General features: G+C 49.0%; 1 protein-coding gene across 3 annotated transcripts in view; it reads right to left on the minus strand.

The window, feature by feature from the left end:
- The window catches only part of ANKRD45 (ankyrin repeat domain 45), a 43,179-nt gene that overhangs the window by 9,046 nt on the left and 15,823 nt on the right, over window positions 1–18,310 (minus strand). The window contains exons 7-8 of one of the 3 annotated variants that reach the window (XM_054036841.1): window positions 15,819–15,903; window positions 11,746–11,810 (exon numbers count right to left, since the gene is read on the minus strand). In XM_054036841.1, coding sequence (XP_053892816.1) covers window positions 15,851–15,903 — 53 coding nt within the window. In that variant the 3' untranslated portion in view covers window positions 11,746–11,810; window positions 15,819–15,850. Of the gene's footprint in view, window positions 1–11,745; window positions 11,811–13,804; window positions 15,904–18,310 lie in introns of those variants that run through there. The other 2 variants (XM_054036840.1, XM_054036839.1) reach the window with 2 other exon arrangements.

Genomic DNA, 18,310 nt, shown 5'->3' on the forward strand with positions numbered 1-18,310 from the left:
GGAAACTTATAAATACACGTTTCCTAGTAGGCCAAGATTTTTAAAATGCATTATTTATCAAGGTCATCATCTCACATCATCGCTATCTCAAGAGGTCATTAGCTTGGGGAGTTTCTGTACTACACTTTTTTTATTATTATTTTTATGTAAGAATGGCCATATTGGTCAGATCAATGGTCATCTATCCCAGTATCCTGTCTTCCAACAGTGACTATTCCAGGTGCTTCAGAGGGAATGAACAGAACAGGGAATCATCAAGTGATCCATCATCCCGTCGTTTACTCCCAGCTTCTGGCGAACAGAGGCTAGGACACTCAAAGAATGGTGTTGCATCCCTGCCCATCCTGGCTTATAGCCACTGATGGACCTAACCTCCATGAACTTATCTAGTTCTTTTTTGAACCCTGTTATAATTTTGGCCTTCACAACATCCCTGGCAAAAAGTTCCACGGGTGACTGTGCGTTGTATGAAGAAATACTTCCTTTCATTTGTTTTAAACTTGCTGCCTATTAATTTCATTGGGTGACCCCTGTTTCTTGTATTAAGTGAAGGGGTAAATAACACTTCCTTATTCATTTTTCTCCACAGCAGTCAAGATTTTATAAGCCTCTATCATATCCTCTTTTAGTAGTCTCTTTTCCAAGCTGAAAAGTCCCAGTCTTTTTAATCTCTTCTCATATGGAATCTGTTCCATACCCCTAATAATTTTCATTGCCCTTCTCTGTACCTTTTCCAATTCCAATACATCTTTTTTTGAGATGGGGTGACCAGAACTGCATGCAGTATTCAAGATGTGGGCTTATAGATTCATATAGTAAAAGTGGAGGAGCTTGGTTTGCCAGACTGATCAGCTAAGCCAATACTGACAACCTATATGAAAAGGCTGCAGATCACCATGCCTCTGGACTGCACCAACATGCAGAAAGCCTTATAAGCCTGTCACAGTCAAATACAGTTTTAGAAGAAATTAATGAGGCTGTTCAACTGAGTTATGTCTCCAGCATTCTTATGTGAACCAACATGGCTGTTACATCATACTTTCTATTTAAGCAAGAGATACCACACACTACAAACTGAAGGCCAATGTTAACTGATTTGTCACTTGTTAATCCTGAAGTTGGACACTGCTTTCAAACAAGACTGGCAAATGCTTGCTATCTTTCTGAAAAAACTCAGCTGACTCTCTAGAAGCGTGCGATGCAACAGTGAAAGACTCAGCAGCTGAAAAAGTGAAGAACTCTCTCACCATATTCAAAATATGTGCATACATGGCTGATGAATGCACCAATGCAAATAGGCATCAAGTATTAACATATGCAATGACTTACCTTTGTCTGTGGTAGGCCAATAGATGCATTTTAGATGTTCAGGTTATAGAAGACCCATCACCTGCCATCTGTGACATCTTAGAAGACTTAAATAATTGTAAATTGAACCTCAAACAGATGGCTGCTTGTGCATTTGATGAAGCTACAAACTTCTCCGGAAGACATAGTGGAGTACAAGCTTTACTTAAAGAAAAGTGTAACCCTAATCTCCCCTATACACACTGCAGAGGCCATCTACTCCAGCTAGTGCTAGTACGAGCTGCAGAATCTTCAAAAGACATTAAAAAGCCAAAAATGTAATGGCTTTTTTTTATATACTCTTGCTGGAAAAAAGAGTCCAAAAGGACTGAACATCTTGGAAACAAATAGAAGATACACTGGGATTGAAGTTCAAATTAGTCCAACCTGGGAAAACCTGCTGGCTTTCTCATGAGTGATTCTTGCCTGTTGTCTTAAAATTATTGCAACTGTTATTACTGGCTTTGGAAAGTATCCACCAAGATGGGACAGATCTAAATAGTGAGGCTGGTGGACTACTTTGGTTCCTAAGTTCAGAGAAGACTATCCCCATTCTCTCTTGTAAGTCTACTGTTGAAACCACTTAGGTCATTAAACAATGTTATTCAGGCATCTGCTACAACAGTAGTAGATCTTTGATTGAAGGGTAGCTTCTATTGCTGGACAATCAGAGAGATCCATTGAAAATGTACTGGAAGAAGCAAAGACTTCAGTCCAGAAGGTATGTCTATTGATTCCTTAAATGAAGAGGACAAGAAGTGTTTGTTAAGCTAGCTGAAAAAGTACGCAGACTTGATTCTTACAAATCTATAATAGCGATTTCTGGATTCTACTCAACCTCCACATAGCTTTTACAGATGCCGGTCTTATAAAACACCTATAGTTGAGTGGAGGGAAGCACTACCAGCAATAGGGCTGCTGTGTGATCAGGGCAGAATAGAGAATTTTGAACACAGAGAGGAATAGCATACGACAAACAAATGAAGATTTAACTTCAACTTCTTTATCATCACTAGTGGTTCAACCCAATCTTTGTGCTATGTTTCCTGGGATGAAAGGAGTAGGAATTAATCTCTTGCCTCTCCCAGTCACAACAGCTACAGTTGAGCATTCTTTTTCCTCATTGAATAGAATTTTGTGTTCTGAAAGAAGTCGCCTTCTGCCTGATCATGAGCATATCATGAAGGACTGGAAGTAACGGGGACACAAGAAGCCACCGAAGAGTGCAAAATTACAACAAGAAACCAAGAAGGATGTAGCTGTAGTGCTTCATAGTAGGCTTGAGTAGCCCACTTTAATTTTTGTGATGATTTTAAAACATGAGTTAAATCTAATAAAATGGTTGTGAAACATTTTTCAGTTTTTACTATGGTGCCATACAGCTCACCTTTGCCCTCATGGTCTCAACCCTCGTTAGCCCTCACCCCCCGAATATTCCAACACCCCCCTCCCCATTTCAATTCCTGGGAAAAACACTCCAGGTAAGGGGTGCTGGTAGGCTGAGGGGCAGGGGAGGGATCCAGGCTGAACCACAGGAGCCTACAAAGATGTGGACAGTTCCAGTTCATGGCTTAAAATCTCTGTAGTGAATCTAGCAATGCTTCATGGTTCCCCGGAGGGGGCTCTTTCAGCCAGGGTAGCACTAGGTGGGAGCCCTAGCTTCTGTCACTTCTCTGGCATCACAGGGAGGGTGGGATTTTTGTTTTAAACAAAAGCAATTTACACTTGCATTTGGAAGTACAGTAACTGCTTTTGAGTTTTCTGAACTGCAATGGCTGCATTATCCAGTAGATGGCATCAGTGCAGCAATGCTTTTTCTTAATTTAGCTTTAGCTAAAAGGGAGAGGTGCTGTTTCCAAATGTATATTGCTTCCTTTCCCTCTTAGGGATTTCTACCACACCTGCCTGGTTTTGTCCTCTTTTATTTAATACAATTCATGTTATGACAAGATCAGTCTAAAACAATTATTTTGAGTACTTTCAGGTTTGGAGGGGTTGGATTGATTAATCAATTTGTCCAATTAACTTACCTCTTTATAAACTCATATTCTAGAAGAGACAATATTATTTTGGCTTTGGTAGATGCACTATTCCACTTTTACAGATATTTGCAAGAACCTGCTATGTGCACTAGAATAGAAACTTAGTGGGAAGTGGGGGGGGGGGAATAAAGAGGTAAGATAAAGTCAGATCCATTGTGATGAGAGGGAGAATGTATGTAGTTTTAAGCATCAGTTATGGCCAGAATTGTAGAAAATTAAGGGAAGCAAAGGGACAAGGAGGAAATCTATGCCCAGGAGAGTTAAGGACAAAGGAGTTATTTTAAAATATATTAAGAACAACAAAAATTCTACCAATAGTAATGGTCCATTACTAGCTGGGAATGGTAGAATTATCAATAAAGCAGAAAAGGCAGAAGTATTCAATAAATATTTCTGATCTGTATTGGGAGAGAGAAGTAGATGGCACCATACCCTAAAACACACTTTCTGTTCCACTACTCTGTCTCAACAGGATGTTAAACAGAGGCCACTAAAGTTAGACATTTTAAAATCAACAGGTCTGGATAACTTGCATTCAAGAGTTTTAAAAGAGCTGTCAGAGGAGCTTGCTGGACTCCTAATTTTCAATAAGTGTTGGAACAGTGGGGAAGTTTGAGACGACTAGAAGGAAGCTAATTGTATGCCAATACTTAAAAGGGTAAGTGTGATGGCTTAAATAATTATAGGCCTGTCAGTTTGACATCAATCCTTAGTGAGATAATGGAGTAGCTGTTACGGTACTCAGTTAATAAAGAAATTTAAAGCAGGGTAATTAATGCCAATCAACATGGATTTATGGAAAATAGATCCTGTCAAACTTCATATCTCTCTTTGAGATTACAAGTGTGGGTGATAAAGATAACAGTGTTGATGTAATATACTTAGACTGATGTATGATGTTTGACTTGGTACCGCATGACATTTTGATTAAAAATGAAAACAACTGACTGATAGGTCTCAACATGTAATTGTAAATGGGTAATAACTAGGTATGTGTGTTTCTAGTGGGGGCCCTGGAGAGATCTATTCTTGGCCTTATGCTATTTAACATTTTTATCAATGAGTTGGTACAAAACCATCAATCATCACTGATAAAGTTTCATAGAATCACAGAATATCAGGGTTGTAAAGGACCTCTGGAGCTTGTCTAGTCCAACCCCCTGCTCAAAGCTGGACCAATCCCCAGACAGATTTTTGCCTTAGATCCTTAAATGGCCCCCCTCAAGGACTGAACTCACAACCCTGGGTTTAGCAGGCCAATGCTCAAACCACTGAGCTATTCCTCCCCCCAAGTTTGTAGATGACACACAAATTGGGGGAGTGGGTAAATAATGAAGAGGACAGGTCACTGACACGGAGCATTCTAGATTACTTTGTAAGCTGGGGACAAGTAAACAATATGCATTTTAATAAATGTAAATGCGCACAGCTAGGAACAAAGAATGTAGGCCATACTTACAGGATGGGGGATTCTATCCTAGGAAGCAGAGATTGTGAAAAAGATTTGGGGGGTGGTGGATAATCAGCTGAACATGAGTTCCCACTGCAATGCTGTGACCAAAAAGCCTAATGCAATCCTTGACTGTATCAATGGGAATATCGAGTAGGAGAAGAGAGGTTATTTTACCTCTGTATTTGGCACGGGCGTGACCGCTGCTGGAATACCGTGGCCAGTTCTGGTGCCCACAATTCAAGAAGAAAGTTGATAATCTGGAGAAGGTCAGAGAAGAGCCATGAGAATGATCAAAGGATTAGAAAACATGCCTTGTAGTGGTGGACTCAAGGAGCTCAATCTATTTCACTTAACAAAGCAAAGGTTAAGGAGTGACTTGATCACAGCCTATAAAAGCCTAAATGGGGAACAAATATTTAATGTCTTTTCAATCTAGCAGAGTGAGATCTAACATGATCCAATGGCTGGAAGTTGCCACTAGACAAATTCAGACTGGAAATAAGCGCAAATGTTTAACAGTGAGAGTAATTAATCACTGGAACAATTTACCAAGAGTTCTGGTGGGAGGTTTGGAGAGCTCATGACAGGGTCGTTTCCTTTTGCAACGAAGGACAACTATGTGCCAGAGTCTCAGCAGAGACTTCAATGGAGCTATGCTGATTTATGCCAGCTGAGGATCAGGCTCTACATACCAGGCCAGGGGAAATGGGCTGCTTAGCTTTGAGAAGCAATAAAATACTTTCTCTTCTATTGATTCTGTTTTCATTGGACAAGCAAGTGAAATAGCCGGGGAAAGCCTTTCCCAACATTCAGAGTTCGTTTACCTGTCTATCAGGCTCTTCCAGAGCCGGAGGAGTGCTTGATGATCAGAATGAGAAGAGCTTGACTTGTTTCCAAGTGTGCCTGTGTAACGCACTGGGCAGTGTTTGCTACTGATCCCCCTCTGCATCTGCTCCACAGCAGAGAGGAGTCTAGTACAGCACTCGTAGGGAGAGGCTGGCACTGTAACAGCTCATGCTCTTAGTCCTGTTTCAGGCCCCAGGGTCAACCAAGCTGTAGCTCCTTCCATTGGAGAGGTGTCCATTTGGACACAATGGAGTTGTTTAATCTGTTAACCCAAGAGATGAAGATCAGCTCAAAGGATGGTACGCATAGCATAAAGAAGGGGCGAAAGGAACGATATAGATGAGCTATTTGTAATGGCAACCACAACAGGGATCTTGTTTTCCAGTTTTCTACTGGTAGAGCTTCCCCTGATTACCAGAGACATAGAGCATTAGGAATCAAATCAAAGCATGTTTAGTAGGGATTGCTCTCAGAGCAATTATTGACCCCATCAATAATAACGGGACATCACAATTAATGGCCAAGCTGTAGAGGCAGTACATGAATGTAATTCTGTGGGCTCACACATACCCCACCATGGAGGCTGATTCAAAGAAATCAGAAGAAGCCTGCGGATGGCTCACTCAGACATGGCTTCCCTATGAAAGTGTGGGAAAACCAGGCTATCTCAAAACTTACCAAGGTTTGACTGGTGAAAAGCTTTATTTTTTTTCCATAGCAACTTATGGAAGTGAATCTTTGGAAACTAAAGCTGCAACCAAGGAGATAATTGATGCCTCTGAGCTGTGGTGCTGGCTCCTACAATCTGTTCAGTATCTCCTGCTAGGAAAAGGTGATGAATGCTTATGTTAGAAATAATATTGGAGAGAAGTAGCCCCTGCTGTCGGAAATCAACAGGCGCAAACTTATGTACTTCGGTCACATCAGGCATAGAGAGGGGAAAGAGCCCTGAGAAGGCTATGGAGGAAGGAATGGTGGCAGATCATCGTAGTAGGGGATGACTACTGAGGAGATGGTAGATGGTTTGCAGCCTATCACTGAGCAGCTAGCTGCCAAGCATGCAAAATTAGCAATGGATCAAGAAGGCTTCCAAAAAATTTTTTGCTATGATGTCACCTGTATTCAGACATGAGTTGAATGGATGTGCTCTTAGAGGTGGATGGGCCAGCTACAGGGAGAGACCCCAGGCTCTACACACGTGAGTCTGTGCTGCCTGAGCTAAAGGGCCAGCGCCATTGAGCGCTGCCACCTAAGGAACTGGGGGTCAAAGGGAAAGAGCACACCTTAGTTCTGAAGGGTGCTTAGGGTGCAGAGGATTTGCTTAGAGAAGAGAAATTAACTCAGAAGTGGAATAGGACCTTAACCATCACAACCACTGACTGGGATTGTCTGCGACCTCTCAACCCCAGACTCAGAGCATTGGATCAGGCTGTTATTCCTTTTTGCTGGGAAAGAGTTTGACTCTCACACGAGCTATTGCCTTAAAGGTGAAATTCATCTTTGTTCTCATAATCCGACTGCTGGGCTAGGACTGAAACCCCCCCATGTCACCTAAACCCCTCATCAGACGCTATCGCTAGACCAAACTGGGGCCAGGCTGGTGTACAAGTAGCATGAAAAGATGTTTAGCAACCACACATGAGTCACTACAGCATAGGTTGAAAACCCTCTCTAGTTCCACTCCCAACTCCTTCAGTTGGTGACCAGCCCAGCCATGCCTCGGCAAGCGTGTAATTTTTACAAGCAATTTGCAAACAAGACATTTTCACAGAACTGGAAAGACCCCCTCCTTTCCACTGACAGTGCTGGTTAGCAATTGAATCCAGTGCAACCTGTAGTGAAAGCCAACTCATGGGCCAAGCAGTGGGCTGCCTTCTCGTTGGTGGGGAATGACATTTGTAAATTAGGCATCAAACCTCAGGTCATTGATTGCAGTGGGAGTCCTAAATACCTGTGAGAATCTGGGCCCAAGTTATTCTGGAGAGAAATGTAAAGGGGCCATCCTTCTGGCCTTGCCCATGAGGGTTGGTTTGGGACCCCTAATGTCCTATTAGAGCAGTAGTTCTCAAACTTTTGTACTGACACCTTTCACATAACAAACCTCTGAGTGCGACCCCCCTTATAAATTAAAAACACTTTTTTATATATCTAACACCATTATATATGCTGGAGGCAAAGCAGGATTTGGGGTGGAGGCCAACAGCTCGCAACCCCTGAGGGGTCCTGACCCCCAGTTTGAGAACCCCTGTATTAGAGTCTCACCTTGATAATGTCCACTAATGAAGCCAACTTGGCGCCTGATTTTCTGTGGGAAGTAATTTGCACATTAAGCAAGAGAAAGGACCTCCAAAATTGAACACCACGCGATGTGCCACAAGATGTGTCACAACCATTGCCCGGGCAGGATGCGTGTCACACAAAAGCAGAACCATCCCCTGAGACTGAAACACACGCTGCTTTTTTTCCTCATTGATAGGACCTTGTGAATCACCCACAAGCTGTTGCCTCAGAGTTCAAAGATATCTTTTTCCCAACCAATCTGAGGGCCCATCATGTACTGAAACCAGCAGAACCAGCTCCCATCTTCACCAGCTACAGGATGTGTTATTTTAGGTGTGTGCTACTACAATGAATTGGTAAGTCACACAGCTCAAGTCAGCATGAAACATACCCACCTTTATTTTCCTCACCAACACAAAAGCTCATCAGGGACTGAACTTATGTTATGCACAGCCCTACCCTATCAAGCCAGCTGCGGGGTTAGTTTTTGTTTCTCTGGGAAAGGAATTTGTAAATTAGCTATGAAGTCTTTTTTATTTATTTATGGTAGGTTTTTTTTGTCAGCAATGTGAAGGGACCTCAGATTTCACACCACTGTGAAGCATGGCTTCTCTTGGATTTACATCCAGGGCTTCTGAAATCTTAAATTACAGTCATTTGACTAAGAAGCCAGTCTAGTTTGCTTGTCTCTCAGGGAAAGGAATTAGTAAAGTTGGGTTAAGGAACTACCTCAATTCTGCTTCCACCACCACTGGCAACCCCAACTGTACCCAGGGGCGGTGTAACCACTAGGCGAACTAGGCGCCTGCCTAGGGCATCAAGATTTGGGGCGCCAAAAAGTGGTGCCCCCCAAATTTTATTGTTTTTTACACTATTGCTCCCGGCAGGGGGACGGGCTGCTTGCAGTCACGTTAGCACCTACCTCTGTGGGTGTCCTCTGCAACCGCGGGCCCTGCCGCCTCCCTCCGCCACGCCCCACATCACTGCCTGCCCGCGCCCCCCTGCCAGCCCAGAGCCGCCTCCTCCCCAAGCTGCCGCATCGCTCTCTAGCCTGCTCCCTCCGGCTCTGGCAGTCCCGGACCCCCTGCCGCAACAGTGGCTGCTGCCCAAAGGCTGCCGGCTGCAGATCGGAGCGGGTGACATCAGCCCGCCTGCAGCTGGCCCTATTGACAGCAATGCAGCAGTGGGAGGGGAGGCGGGGGAAAGGAAGAGGAGACTGTGGCCACCGGTCCACTGCGGGGGTGGATTGTGGCCCTGACAGAGAATACAGGGTTAAAGACAGGGCCGGCTCCAGGCACCAGCCGACCAAGCACGTGCTTGGGGCGGCACCTTGGAAGGGGTGGCCAATCTTGGGGTGGTGGGGGGCGCTTGGGGTTTTTGTTTTTGTTTTGTTCGGTGGGGCGGCGCTCGAGGTTTTTTGTTTGTTTGTTTTTGTTTCAGCGGCGCTGCACTGGGGGGGCAGGGGCTGGCGCGGCGCTTGGGGGCGGTGGGGGTTTGAGCAGCCTGGCACGGCGCTTGGAGTTTGGGCGGCCCTGCGCAGCGCTCGGGGGGGGGGGGGGCAGGGGTTTGCGCGGCGCTTGGTGGAGCGGGGGTTTGGGCGGCCCAGCGCGGCGCTCAGGGTTTGGCTCAGCGCGGCACTCGGGGGCGAGGGAGAACAAAAATCTCGGCGCGGCACTTGGGGCGGGGGCAGGGGTTTCGGCGGCCTGGCCTGGCCCGGCACGGCGCTGGGAGGGGGCAGGGTTTGCGGCATATCACCGATCAGCTAGCTGCCAAGCATGCAAAATTAGCAGTGGATCAAGAAGGCTTCCAAAAAAAAATTTGCTATGATGTCACCTGCATTCAGACACGAGTTGAATGGATGTGCTCTTAGAGGTGGATGGGCCAGCTACAGGCGCTGCGGGGGGGGGAAGGCAGGGGTTTTGGTGGTGCGGTGTTCGGGCGGGGGGGGTGTTACGGTGGGGCGGCGCTCTTTTTTTTTCCTGGGGCAGCAAAAAAGTTAGAGCCGGCCCTAGTTAAAGAGCTGCAAAAGTGTAACCGTCCTCAGCACGTGCCACCTTCCAACCCAACCTGAGCGACATGGCTGAGGCCGCGTCTCTCTGCTGCCTGCCGCTGGTGAGTGCGGGAGGCAATCCTTTCCCCGCACCCACCGGCGGCGGGAAGCGGAGCACCACGGCTGGGAGCTGGCGGAGTAGAGCCGGCTGGGGCCGGGTTGCTCCGCTTCCCACCGCTGCTGGTGAGTGCGGGGTCGCTGGGGGAAGAGGTGGAATGGGGGTGGGTCAGGTGCGGAGCAGGGGGGAAGGTAAGACGCAGGGCGGAAGGAGTTGTCCGGGGCCCCACACCCCCCTAGGGATGGCCCTGCCCCTTGCAGGGGGGGCTGGCTGAGGGATAGGGCTGGTCGCCAGGGCTGGTGCTGCCAAGTATACAGCATATACCTAAGGACGGCCCTGGCCCTAACGAAGCTTTAGCTTGCTAAATGTAAGGTTTCTTACATGAGGTAATGGAGGGACTAGGCTGTTCTTTCTAAACATACTGCACTATTCATGAGGAATAGGTTAATAGTGGGGAATACCACAGCATGATTCATCATGCTCTCCAAGCCATTAAGATTCTCCCTCTGGAACTACACCGTTTTAATTAATTTGTCTGCTCCCCAAAGCCTGCTGCAGCGCTGAGGCCTACTGAGTATGTGACTGGAAACCCAATCACTGCCTCCTGCATAGCTCTGTGGGGTACTAACATATGCATAGCCTGAGATGAGGGTTCTTTCAGATCACTCCTTCCGCCCACACATTGGAATCTCTGCTAGTGAGCCCAACAATGCTGCCAAGGAGACTGTACATCAGAACAGTCAGACTGGGTCAGACCAATGCTCTATCTAGCCCAGTATCCTGCCTCTAACAGAGGCCAATGCCAGGTGCTTCAGAAAGAATTAACAGGGCAGTTATCGAGTGATCCATCCCTTGTTGTCCAGTCCCAGCTTCTGGCAGCCAGAGGTTTAGGAACACCCAGAGCATGGAGATGCAACCCTGGCCACCTTGGCTAATAGCCACTGATGGACCTAGCCTCTAAGAACTTATCTAAATCTTTTTTTGAACCCCGTTATACTTTTGGCCTTCACAACATCCCCTGGCAACGAGTTCCACAGGTTGACTGTGCGTTGTGTGAAGTATTTCCTCTTGTCTGTTTTAAACCAGCTGCCTATTAATTTCATCAGATGACCCCTGATTCTTGTGTCATGCAAAGGCATTAATAACACTTCCCTATACACTTTCTCCAAACCATTTATGATCTTATAGACCTCTATCATATCCCCCCTTTGCTCAAAGCTCTTGGGCCCAGCTTTGCCCTTCATTCGAGGGGCTCAGCTCCCAGTGGAAGCTGTGCCTGACTGTAGAACTGCAGCCCATGGGTCACATACAGACCAGCTGGAAGCAGGTGTGATTTTCATTGGATTTGAATGGGATGTGGTCCCTTGTTCTTGAGGAGGAGGAACGTTGCAAATGCTGGTGCTCATTAGAGGCAGGTAAGGAGGCTGGTGTCAGTTCTGATACAGGGGATTAATGTCACAGAGGGAGATGGTTATAGCCAAGGGGCAGAGCCTTTTCCAGCAGCTCCAAGGCCTTGAGGCACAGAGCCCTCATCCAGTCTCTTAGCATCACCTCTGTGCCAGGAATGAACACCTCATTCCTATTTTGAGAGGGTGATAGGCCAGGGCTTCCTGCCCCGTGGGCTGTGAAGCTGCTCCTGTCACAAAGGCAATATCAGTGCCTCATTAAGCAGCAAGGCGACTGTTTATATGATGGTAACGCCAAGGGATCCCAAGGAAAATCAGACTCGCTGGGCTAGGGCAAACATAAAGCAAAACGTCATCTTTTCCCTCAAGAGCTTGCAATCTAAATACACAAGACAAAGGCTGGGAGGGGGAATCAGGCTCAGAAGGCGTAAGTGATTTGCCCAAGGTCCCACATAGGTCAGTGCCTGAGCCAGGAGTAGAAGCTGTCTCCTGACTCCCAATCCAAATCCTATCTACCTGACCATGCTGCCTCCTAGTGGCTGCCTAGGCCAGGCCTCCGAGTTTCCAGAGGCTTTCATGACCAACTAAAAACGGCTAAGAATGCTATGGCAACCTGCAGCTCTGCTCCATCTATGTCTTTACTGAGTGTTTCTTTGCTTTAAAGTTACTCGTGATCAAAAATGGGAGAGGTACAAATACACAGAAGGAAGAATCAAATACAGCAAGGCAAGAGTGAATGTTTGCACCTCATTTGCACTTCCTGTGGAGATTACCAGTTACAAGAGGGGAAAAACCCAGCAAGGGGCTCAGGTTAGAAATGGACCTCAGTGAAACAAGAGAAGCACTGAGAGAAAAGGTCATGCTATTTACATTGTGCCCAACATGAGCCATGTATGCACCATGAGTGAACACTGCAGATGGGAAGAAAGTGGAGGAAGGACCCTTATGCGGGTTGCAACAGCTTTCCCATCTGCCATGAAAGGGGTGTGTGTCGGTTTGGCAATAAATGAGACTTAACATAGAGATGGGCCAAAAGCACTGAGGTCAGCTGGAACTCAAAGGTGCTCTGCAAATCAATTGGCTACTTTTACAGACCCTTTTCTGAATATAACTGCCCTTTAACTGAGGGCGGAACAGGTTTTATTACCTCCAAGTGAGTTCAGCTTGTTAATTGCCAACTACAAAGAAATCTAGCAGCTGTAGTTGCTGGAATAGTTCTTGAAGAGTCACACAGCTCCAGGAAGGGATGCTCGGAGCAGACTCAGAGCCACATATACAGGTGTATATAAGGGCTTGGCTACACTTGCGAGTTAGAGCGCATTAAAGCAGCCCTGGGCGCCCTAGCTCACTACCCGTCCACACTGGCAAGGCACGTAGAGTGCTCTGACTCCAAGGCTAGCTCCTGGTACTCCACCTTGGCGAGAAGATTAATGCTTGGTGCGCATTGGCTGAAACGCCCAGGCGTCAGTGTGAATGAGGGGTTGCATTTCTGCGCTCTGATCAGCCTCCGGAAACGTCCCATAATCCCCTTAAGTCAAGTGGCCACCCCCTACCTAAGCCTCCCTGTGCCTTGTCCCCTAACTGCCCCCTCCTGAGACCCCCCCACCTGTACTCTGACTGCCCAAAACCTTACACCCCCAACCCCCAGACAGCCCCCCCCCGAACTCCTGACCCATCCAACCCTCCCCCTGCTCCCTGTCTCTTGACTACCCCCCCCCGAACCTCCCTGCTGCTTCTCTGACCCCCTGGCCCCCTTACTGTGCTGCAGAGCGGCGCACTCGACAGCGGGGGAGGGGAGCAGGGTCGGAGCTCCAGACTGCCGGAGGCGAACGGCCAGCCGGCGATCTGCGAATGCAGGGAGTGGGGGGAGGGAGGGAGAGAGAGGAGGGGAGTGGTGTCAAGTTGCAGGGGAGAGAAGGGGGAAGTGGAGGAAGGGCTCTGGCTGCCGGAGCCCCGTGCGAGTGGCACGATCCGGCCGGCAGCCCTGTAAGCCGCGCACGCTCTGCATGGAGGGGAAATCCGGACATTGACAAATTCCCCCCGGACGCTATTTTTAACTGAAAAAAGCCGGACATGGCCGGGGGAATCCGGACGAATGGTAACCCTACCACAATGCACTGCTCTCTGTGGCCGTTGCAAGAGCTGCTAATATGGCCACGCCAGTGCACTTGCAGCTGTCAGTGTGGACAGATTGCTGCGCTTTCCCTACTGCACTCTACGAAGGCTGGTTTAACTCAAAGGCCTTAGCTACACTGGCAATTCACAGTACTGCACTTGCTGCGCTCAGGGGTGTGAAAACGCCCCCCTGAGCGCAGCGAGTGCAGCGCTGTAAAGCGCCAGTGTAATCGGTGCCTGCAGCGCTGCACGCTCGCTCGCAGCGCTGCAAGCTACTCCCTTCGGAGAGGTGGAGTACTTGCAGCGCAGCGCTGGCGGCGTGACTACACTTGCGCTTCACAGCGCTGCCGCGGCAGCGCTGTGAATCCGCGAGTGTAGCCAAGGCCAAAGTGCTCTACATCTGCAAGTGTAGCCATGCCCTTAGTTAGTGTCACTCACAGGGGCCCCCCTCAGCAAGTCCTTTACAATGACGCCTTGAGGGTCATTAGCTTAGCAATGTGTCAGCTCTTTGTGACATTCTCCTCCCCTCATGCAGAGAGCCAGCACGAGGTCTATGCTCCACTTAAACCTTCTAAGTCAGGTTTAAATGAGGCATGTGCTTTGCAGTGGCTATCCGCATAGGCTGAACTTCACCTGGAGTGAACGGACAGGTACACTTTTTAAAGAGGGCATTTTATAAGGTGCCTATGGCAACAGAAGGGCCAAACAGAGCTATTCTCTGATCTATCCACTGGCTTGTCTTAGGACCTAGGCAGAGCTCAGCCAAAGGGTGCATGCATGGGACAGCTAAGTAATCAAAAGCAACGGCTCCTACCGCAGTGGATTTGACTAATTTTACAGCATGTTTGGTGCAAACTGGCTTTCTGCCTGCTGCCATGGCAATGAGTCACGCTGGATGGCTGAGGAGTTTTTATGCTATTTGATTAATTTTTTGCATAATCAAGGAGATTATCTGAGCAGCCATGTGCTGGCTCCACTAGCCAGGTGAACGGATGGAATTCATTCCGATGGATCCTGGCTGAAAGCCGCTTGTAAGCACCTTGCTTGTGGGCAGCACGTAACACTACAGAATGGGAGGCAAGTCACTGAGGCTCTGGCACCCAGGCGATTCCAGATGGGGAAAGATGCCTCAGCATAACCCTTGGGGACCACCCATGCTTGGTCCAGAACACAATGAGCACATGTAGGCCGAGTCCTTGTCCCAGTCACAGAATGGCCGTGACCCAAACGAGAAAGAAACTGAGGTTTAAACCAGCATGGAAAAAAACCCAGAAGCTCCGCTAAGGACAGCCAGAGCGCAGCCTCCAGCATGTGCTCGGCTGGGTGATTTTAAACTGCACCCGTTGATTCAAGGGAGGGACGGGTGAGAGACTTCGCTATTTTTAGATTGCAAACTCCCCAGGACAGGGCCTTTGCCTTCTCTGTTTGTAAAGCACCTCACATGACTACAGCCCCTATAGTAATAACTGAAGTGGGAGAGTGAGCCTGACAGCCCAGCTGTGCTTTGTCCTTCCTGTTTCAGGAGGCATGATTCTCAGTAGGTTTTCTGCCATCTGGGACAACAGCTACACCTGGGAAAGCATCAAAGAGGTACCGCAAGATCAGGCTGATTTTTTTAAAGTAGAAAGTTCAGGGTGAGCAGGAGCTGGTGATCTCATGCAGGTCTGCAAGTAGTAGATTTGCAGTGCAAAAAAACACTATAATGAAGACCCTGACCCTGAGAAGGGCTGCCCCTTATTAGCGTCACTGGGAGTTGCAGGTGCTCAGCACCTCAAAATCAGCCTCTAAATTACTGAGGTGCTGAAACAACCAGCCTCTGGATCACAAAGGGCCAGCAATGACACGTAGCTACAGGAGATCTAACCCCAAAGACTGTGTCTAATCTCAGCCTGAGTGGGTCATCCCTGCCTCTGACAGAGGTCTAAGGGGTCTGTCCCTTTCTTACACTTTGGCAACACTTGTAAATCTTGTCATGCCAATAAAGTCTCGTTGAACTGAATTGAAAGTGCCACTGATCCAGGTAACATAAGGTAGCCAGCACCTCATCTGACCTTTCACGAACCGCAAAACAACCTTTCTATCTTGGTGTTTAGAAACTGATCACAGATGGGTCCATGCTGCTGGGTCTGCATGTGGATCCAGCCTCTCCCAAAGTTTGGCTCTAGGGCTGTACGTTCAGATTAATGACTATATATGTGTGAGGCTTAAAAAAATATAAGACCTGAGACAGGCAGGAGCTGTGGAAATGAAGCTTCAGATTTTGCTGCAGTTCAGCGCTGACCTGGTGCTCTTAGCTGTTGGAGGACCTGCAAAACAGCAGATTTCCAAGTGATGCTTCATTGCGTTCTAATACTGCCTCCTCTAGTGCAGTTACAGATTAATGGATAAGACAAATACAATGCGTTGCTGCTGAGAGAACTGAGAAAACTGTCAACATCATCACCAGACTTTGAGACAGAGGGCTATGTGCTCTGGTCACTTTTGACAGCAATGCTGAATGACCAATCCCTTGCTGTGTGTCCCTTCCTCATCAGACCTATTGAATCTCAGTGCTTTTAGTCCCTGGGAGGGGTTTTAATCTAAAGTCTCTGATGTGCTCTCCGTCTTAACTCCAACTAACAAAGTCTTTGTCTGGGAATTTCCTTTGGTGTCTAAAGTGACTCAGGGGCGGCTCTAGGCACCAGCAAAGCAAGCACGTGCTTGGGGCAGCCCATTTGCAGGGGCCGCAGGGATCCAGCATGAGAGCTGAGAACCAACAGGGGGCCCTGGGAGCTGTAGTTCCTTGGTTAGCTCGCTGCCTATAGAGCCAGCCCTGGAGGAGGGAAAGAACTACATTTCCCAGCATTCCCTTGGCCGCTACCAACAGGAAAAAGGGGGAGGGAGTGAGGTAGCTGAGACCTCATGCTGCAGTGAATGGAGAGCTGCACTGTGAGTAGGTATACCATATTTTAACATTCAAAAAATAGGGCATTCCACTGGGAGGGTAGCCCCACCCTGACCCCATCTATTCCCTCCGACTGCCCCCCACAGAAACCCCAACCCATCCAACCCCTCCTGCTCTGTCCCCTAGGGTTACCATATTTCAGCAAGCAAAAAAGAGGACGGGAGGAGCCCCGCCCTAGCCCTGCCCCTGCCCCTCCCACTTCCCGCCCCCCCAGAACCCCCAACCCTCCCCCCGTTCCTTGTCCCCTGACTGCCCCCTCCTGGGACCCCTGCCCCTAACTGCCCCCCAGGACTCCACCCCCTATCTAAGCCTCCCTGCCTCTTGTCCCCTGACTGCCTCAACCCTTATCCACACCCCCACCCCCAGACAGACCCCTGGGACTCCCACGCCCCATCCAACCACTCCCCACCCCCTGACAGCCCCCCCACAGAACTCCCAACCCATCTAAACCCCTCTGCTCCCTGTCCCCTGACTGCTCCAATCCCTCTCCCCACTCCTGCTCCCTGACAGCTGCCCCCCAGAACTCCCAACCCCCACCCCTCCCGCTCCTTGTCCCCTGACTGCCCCCTCCTGGGACCCCTGCTCCTAACTGCCCTCCAGAACCCCACCCCCTACCTAAGCCTCCCTGTTCCTTATCCCCTAACTGCCCCTTCCTAAGACCCCCCCCAACTGCCCCCCAGGACCCTACCCCCTACCTGTACCCTGACTGCCCAAAACTTTCTCCACTCCCCCCAAAAAGCCCCCCCCGACCTCCCGACACCCCCCCCCGTTTCTTGACTGCCCCCTCCAGAACCTCCCTGCCCCTTCTCCTGCCCCCTGGCCCCCTTACCCTGCTGCTCAGAACAGGGTGTTGGGCTCTGTGTGAGCCGGACACGTGGCTGCGCTCCCCAGCGCAACACACAACCCGGTCCCTGGCCCTGCACAGTGCTGCCGGACCGGAACACTGGGCTGCAGGGCAGGAGGAGCTGCCGGCTCAGAATGCAGGGAGGGAGGGAGGGGGGGAGGAGCTCCTCTACAGCTGCTCCGGAGTCCAGCCCGTGACTTTCCTGCAGCCCTCCCAGCCGCTCGCTCTGCTCTGCCAGGGGAGGGGGGAAATCCCGGACATTTTGAGTGATTTACAAATTCCCCCCGGACGCTGTTTTTAGCACAAAAAGGAGGACATGTCCGGGTAAATCTGGACGAATGGTAACCCTACTGTCCCCTGATCACCCCCTCCCGGGACCCCTGCCCCTAACTGCCCCCCAGGATCCCACCCCCTATCTAAGCCTCCCTTCTCCTTGTCCCCAACTGCCCCTTCCTGAGACCCCCCCAACTTCCCCCAGAACCCTCACCCCCTACCTGTCCCCTGACAAACTCCCAGGACTCCCATGCCTATCCAACCGCTGCCTGTCCCCTGACTGCCCCCCCCGAACCTCCGCTCCATCCAACCCTCCTGCCCCCTTACCGTGCCACTCAGACCAGCGTGTCTGGCTCCACGCAGCGCCAGACACACTGCTGCATATATGCTGCCGTGTTCCCCCGCAGAGCCACAGCCCTCTCCCCCCACCTCCCCCCAGCACCTGCCTTCCAGATTTGAACACCTCAAAATTCAGGAGTGCTCAAGCTCAATTTGGGCAGCTGTTACTTCATTTCTCCCAAATCAAATATACTGATCCACTGTAACTTGCTGTAGAAAAAGTAGGATAAAATTGAGCAAGAAATGCTTCCCAGTGGTTATTAGGACTGGAATTGGTATTTTCAACAGCCATTGCCTTTTTTGTTTGTTTGTT

This window comes from Malaclemys terrapin, chromosome 8 (assembly GCF_027887155.1).
Source record: "Malaclemys terrapin pileata isolate rMalTer1 chromosome 8, rMalTer1.hap1, whole genome shotgun sequence".
In the NCBI taxonomy this organism is placed as follows: domain Eukaryota; kingdom Metazoa; phylum Chordata; order Testudines; family Emydidae; genus Malaclemys; species Malaclemys terrapin.